Source organism: Priapulus caudatus, unplaced genomic scaffold (genome assembly GCF_000485595.1).
Source record: "Priapulus caudatus unplaced genomic scaffold, Priapulus_caudatus-5.0.1 Scaffold1758, whole genome shotgun sequence".
NCBI lineage: Eukaryota > Metazoa > Priapulida > Priapulimorpha > Priapulimorphida > Priapulidae > Priapulus > Priapulus caudatus.
The window spans coordinates 41,800-48,301 of record NW_014578819.1 but is presented as its reverse complement, the minus strand read 5'-3'; the positions used below and the strand labels follow the sequence as shown (position 1 = coordinate 48,301).

Genomic DNA, 6,502 nt, shown 5'->3' with positions numbered 1-6,502 from the left:
GCTATATAATGGCGTGTTTCATCAACATGGGGCTGTGACGTCACATGACCTAGATTAATATTCATGTATTTCTTACAAATTGGGCGCCGGATTTGAAATGGAATACGTTATTGAATGTATTTCTATGTATAAAAACGTTACAGAAGTTATAAAATTTGACTTCAATTCTCCTTTAATATCTTTAGTTTTGAACTTCAGACTGCGGACTCCCTCACTTTGCTACGGACTTCCTCTTTTTGAGGGCAGGGAGTCTGTTGGACTTCCTTGTTCAAAAGTTAATTTCTACCCCTGTTTAGGTCATAGCTTGTGGTACCACTGATTAGCATTTATTTTATAGGGAATGCTGAAAGGATTCGACCAGACAGTGAATCTGATCTTGGATGAGAGTCATGAGCGTGTCTACAGTACTGTGACAGGCGTCGAACAGATTGTACTGGGCCTTTACATCGTACGAGGAGACAACGTGTACGTATAACCTACTACATGTCCGCGGAGCATCATTTCCATCGTTCGAGCTACCGAAATAAGTCTTTATCACGTGTAGCGACCAATATACGCTAGACGTTACTGGTTACACATGTTTATAGTGAACTTGTGTTTCTTAAACATCAACAGTGGATTCTGTTGGTTGTCTTCACTTGTGTTCAATTTGGATCTTTCTTTTCCTTCCTCGGAGCAGGGCTGTAGTTGGAGAGATTGATGAAGATGCAGACAAACAGTTGGACTTGTCGACGATCAAGGCTGAACCCCTCAGCTCTGTTGCTCACTGATTCCATCCTTGTAGCTGGCATGTTTCTCTAAAAACTAGGCTAATGCACGAGAAGTCCCGTATAATTTTTGTACTGATCTCTGTAGGTATAATCAGCAAAATTGGGTAAGAGGTCATACTTTTATTTTAAAAACCAGTAGGTCACTGCTCATCGTGGACTGCTATGGTCAGTTTGTTGCTAAAGCAAATTAAGTAGTAATAGACATGAATTTTAAATAAATGCAGTTAGCATTTCTGACCATTGGTATGTGTATAGCAATTGTGTTGAGAGAACATCAATGTGACCTGTACAGTTCATACATCACCCACCATCATTTATTGGGTTTTATCACCTTGTAAATATGCATAATTTACTTGTTTCTAAGTTGAAATAATGGAGATGTGACGAGGTAGGAGCATATTATCCCCTCTTTATAATTGTTTCAGAATTGTTGTAATTGCTATCACACTGTGCCATATGTATGTTTTACATGAGAGAATGTACGAAATATATGCACGATGTACGATGTATTGCTTGCGTATGTTTATGTCTTAAGATACTGGAAACACACATGACAGTGACATGCAAGCAATGTATCCCTTTTCGTGCTAACATAGTGGTTGTATGTGGGTGTAGTTCTGGTCCGACTAAACCAGCTGGTGAGGCTATCAGGGGATGGAGTATCCACCTTTATAACGATGTTGCTAAGCTTTTATGCGACTGGTACCGATAATGCACAAACGAAGGACGCCTAACCAGAAGCAGTTGCACATGGAAGCCATTATTCCCAGTTTGTAACTGACTGTTGGAAGGTAAACTTATCAGCTAATGTACAATGCAAAAATGATGCCCTGCAACTTGATGGTGAAAATGAACAAAATTACAAATTGCTCTGTTTAACAACGCTATTCAGAGAAATAACTGCTTTCATACGTTTGATATTTAATACCATGTATCTAGTTATTTCAAATTTATAGATGTAAATACATCTGCAGCTGATCAACCACCTTATTTTTCACAACACAGAGTTCAGATTCCAAGTGACCAAATGATCCACTAGATATAAATCATAGATTACCTTACACACATCTTTGTAAACTTCTATCCCATCCAACCAAAAACCAATACAAAATAAACAATAGCTCTGTGATCAGTTATAAATAATGATACACAATAACAACAACAACAACAACAGATAAGGCACAGTTGCAATATGAGCACGCATTGGAAATGAGGGTGTATTGCCAATTGCCATGGTAACAATAACTGATTTGCTGCAATTTGCTATTAGTAATGCTGATAGGGTCTATGTCTCCCTGGGTACTGCCGGAACGTACCCTGGGACTATCTAATAGTTAGGTTAGGGAGTAGGCATAGGCGACTCCCTAGACTCGTTAGTGGAGTAGGCGAGGTACGGTCCGGCATATTAGATAGTACCAGGGTACGTTCCGGCAGTACCCAGGGAGACATAGACCCTGGCAGCATTAGTAATGATATCACAATTCTGCACGTTTCCATTGTTTCTCCATCTTCACAGATTCGTTGTCATCATCATTTTCATCATCATCAGATTCGTCATCGTCATCGTCATCGTCATCATCATCATCATCATCATCGACCCCACTTTTGACGCTATGCCTACGCTTGTTTTTGTTATGGACAGGCTTTTCTGAAAAAGAAAATGTAGCAGTTTCTTTGTTACTAAAACTACCATGTTATTTCGTGTATTGTTTACTCTGTAAGAAACAAAATCAAGCTAAATAAGTCGGTTAAAACCCCAAAAAAACTTGTGTACCTGTGAATAGCTGTCTTTTATTAAGAAGACAAACACACTTTCGTGGAAAAAACAAGCATCCTCCGCATCATTTCCATTATATAGTTTATGTGAACATTTAGTTGAAACTTGGATTACAAAACAAATTTTTATATTTCTTGTAGCATTTTAGGTCGAGGAGAACCTAACTACTAGGCCAATACTACTAACCCAAGACTAGGTATAAAAGATTTTTCAAAGCTTTATCTAGCTGGGTATTGATATGGATTCAAGGAAAATAACTTCTTTCAAAGTCTGTCTCCACGTCAGAACCGAGAGATTTTGGGAAACTACACATATTTTTACGTATGCACACCATTAGCACATCACAGTAAAATATATTTACAGCAAACATTTAGAACACAGTCGACATAATTACTGTCGGATTTGTAATTGTAATAATGAAAACAAGTCCTGTTAGGGTTAGGGTGATGGATCAGATCACACCATGTAACCCCTATTGCTTGTGAACATATGGCATGGACAATTTAGTCCTATTAATTTTAATACACCAACTTAGAGTGGCCAAATACTATGTGCAGCAATCACTTAACAATAAAATGACGTCATGATAATGACATACTTATGAAAAGATCATAATAACAATGACATGTAGCATCTAGACTAGTTATAAATTAACTCCCTCACTAGAATTCATCCTTTGGAGTACACGTCACACATGCATTCATATCTTGATGATCTATTTGCCATGTACTCAAAATGACACACACCCATACAGGCACCTGTCTGTAATTGTATACATTTGCATCATGTAACACTAACAGTGTGTCTGTGTATTTCCTAGGTATATAGCACTGACAGTATGTACCTGTATGTGATTGTGTAGGCACATGAACCTAAGCCAGAGCAACATACATATATATCAGAAGTAGATAATAGGCGATTCCCTATATCTACTTCTGATATATAATCATGTATACTACGAGGGCTTGAAACTAACTTAGCTGCTCACAGAGGGTCAGTATGAGTGGGTGGGTCTGGTGGGGGTGCCTCCCCCGAACAATTTTGATTTTAGACTATCTGAGGTGCCTTCCAATGCTTGCTACTTTGGTAATGGGATTTAATTCAAATCAACATTAGAAAGCCTGAAGTTTAGTGGTAAAATTGAGAACATATCTATCATAAATTATACACTCAGGGCTTACAGGTTGATACATCCAGGGTTACATCTGGTAGGGGTACAGTACCTCTGAAGGGCATTTGATACTAGCAAGAGTAGATAATAACACAAGAGTGAGACAACCGATTCCCGCATTTTTAACCGATTTTTCTCGTCAAAATTTGCCACCAATAAAGATTAAATAAAAATAAGTGTTATTATCTACTCTTGATACTAGGTAATAGAGTAATAGCACCTATCATTTGTTTTGGATACTACCACACGTGTATGCTGGTGCTAGTGATAGCATGTGATCACGGTCATCTGTACAATTCTTGTGTGAAAATACTCGCGGCAGCTGCGATTATTGCAAATATGATTGCGAACGATCCGAGAAGTTTGTTGTCTGTACGGTAGACGATAACCCCTGCGACGACTAGGCCTAAGTAACCTATAAACAGCATACGTTTACCTGATGTTTGCAAGACTTCCTGCTGCTCGTCTTTATTTTCTACGACTGCAAGAGTTGAAAAGCGTTCGAGAAAAGTTAGAGAAATTCACATGAACGCTTTCGACATTTCATCCACGTACAAAACGAACTAATGTCAGATTAATATATTTAATAAATGAAATGATCGATACACAATTTATCGTGAAATATATTGTGTAGATAGACAGTGCAGTGAGCTATTGCAATGGGAGAAGCTGTACAAACGGAAATGAATCCGATTTACGAGGCACACTTGCATAATAATTTATTCAATTAATAAAATAAGACACACATAGGAAACATATATATGAATGTACACGTGTATATGTACATGCATATACATGAATGTATGCGCAGTGCATAATATAGTAATAACAGCAGGGTCGTAGCTAGTGGGGGCAGTTACCCCAGAGAAATGTAGTTACATGACACTGTCAATGGCAGTCACCTGCTCAGAACACAACCGGCTCGTGGGTTTGCCCCCCCCCCACCCCAAGCCAAATGAGCTGGCTCTACGATCCTGAGTAAGAGATGTTCTACGATAGTGAGTACGAACCTGATTTTCGGGGCATGCACTCGCGTCCTTTCCGAGTGAAGCCAGCCTGGCACTTACAGCTGTAGTGTCCAACCGTGTTGAAGCATTCCTCGTGCGCAAGCTCACATACTCCTACGTCTGCTTTACACTCGTCCACATCTACGGGATGACAAGAAATGTGATGCGACTTCCATTAGAGGTGATATAGACACTTACTCAGAGATAACTGACAACTGATAGATAACTGACAGAGATAGATGACTGCCGTAGACAACTTCAGATAAACATGGAAGCAAGAGAGGTGACAAGATCTATGTGATGTGGATCATGAAAAGCACATGAACAGAAAATCATCTTACATTAGAAGAAGTGTGAATAATTACTCTAAAAAAAGACATACTTATGCAGACATTTTTACTATACATGACGATGTATGCAGTTGTAACAACATTTACCTTCACACCTGCCCTCGTGCATCTCAAACCCTGATTTGCAGGAAATACATCCTGTGTGGCCTCCTGCAAAGCACTTCTCACATGCACTGTGGCAGGCTGAAAGAGTAAACTGGGTTTAAATTAAGGTATTGTGTCATCAAACCTTCACTCGGTCAAACTTCCCAAAGTGATTGTTCGTGCAACACGATAACATGATAGCCTCTTGGGACTTTCATGTCCAGATTTCCATTAAAGCTTCCTATAATAATTAATCTTGCAGATGGATGAGAAAATGCCTACTAGTGTGAACTTGAGGAAAGGCGAAGTAGATACTAACCTAAGCACTTATAGGATCCGGGTGTGTTGTCACAGTATTGCTTCGCGGAGCATCCTGACGATCCCTTACATTCATCCACGTCTAAAATACAAGACAATAGTTGCAGAAGTGTGTATATTGCTATATCAATATGGTGAAATAGCTACCGATACTCCGCTTGATATAACTATACCTAATTTTCATATGTAGCATCACTTTCACAACAAATATGAGGTAAAATACTGTGCCCCCCAATCACTCACCCTCACACCCTTCTTCCTCTGAAAATGTCCAGCCTGTTTTGCATTCGTTACAGCCTTTTGGTGTTTCGTCCCAGCAACTTTCTTTGCAGGATATATGGCAGGCTGCAAACAATAGATCACACATAGCTGTTTATTTATTGTTAACAGCCGTCTTATCAGCTCTATACCCTACAGAGAATTTCGGTAGCATGTTTTGGCCTTACACATTCTTAAACGTTCTCATCGCAATGAAAAACGACAACTGTTCATAATTATTGTTGGTCACACTAGTAATTACCCCGACTCAAGGAAGCATCATGACCACCTTGGTCGACGTAGTAGTAGTAGTAGCAGTAGTAGCAGCAGGCACTTACTAGTGTACTACTACTACTACTGCTGCTGCTGCTGCTGCTGCTACTGCTACTGCTACTGCTACTGCTACTACTACTACTACTGCTACTACTACTACTACTACTACTACTACTGCTACTACTACTACTACTACTACTACTACTACTGCTACTGCTGCTATTGCTGCTGCTACTACTGCTACTACTACTACTACGACTACTACTACTACTACTACTACTACTACTACTACTACTACTACTGCTACTGCTGCTATTGTTTAACATGGAACCGGGACAATAGCGAGTGAGGACCAGGACAGCAGGGGAGCAGCCTGGTACTCAGGACAGCAGGGGAGCAGCCTGGTACTCAGGACAGCAGGGGAGCAGCCTGGTACTCAGGACAGCAGGGGAGCAGCCTGGTACTCAGGACAGCAGGGGAGCAGCCTGGTACTC

At 39.9% G+C, this 6,502-nt stretch overlaps 2 protein-coding genes across 2 annotated transcripts in view; one reads left to right on the top strand and one right to left on the bottom strand.

Annotated features, from left to right (window-relative positions):
* LOC106817538 (U6 snRNA-associated Sm-like protein LSm8) overlaps positions 1-1,280 on the top strand; it is a 6,255-nt gene extending 4,975 nt beyond the window's left edge. The window contains exons 3-4 of the mRNA XM_014822210.1: positions 338-465; positions 680-1,280. Of these exons, the coding sequence (XP_014677696.1) occupies positions 338-465; positions 680-770 (219 nt within the window). The 3' untranslated portion in view covers positions 771-1,280. The remainder of the gene's footprint in view (positions 1-337; positions 466-679) is intronic.
* An 879-nt stretch (positions 1,281-2,159) lies between these two features.
* The window catches only part of LOC106817537 (cysteine-rich with EGF-like domain protein 2), a gene marked incomplete in the record, with an annotated part of 15,452 nt that continues 11,109 nt past the window's right edge, over positions 2,160-6,502 (bottom strand). Inside the window, 6 exon segments of the mRNA XM_014822209.1 lie at positions 2,160-2,418; positions 4,155-4,199; positions 4,729-4,866; positions 5,163-5,258; positions 5,479-5,559; positions 5,721-5,822. Coding sequence (XP_014677695.1) covers positions 2,246-2,418; positions 4,155-4,199; positions 4,729-4,866; positions 5,163-5,258; positions 5,479-5,559; positions 5,721-5,822 — 635 coding nt within the window.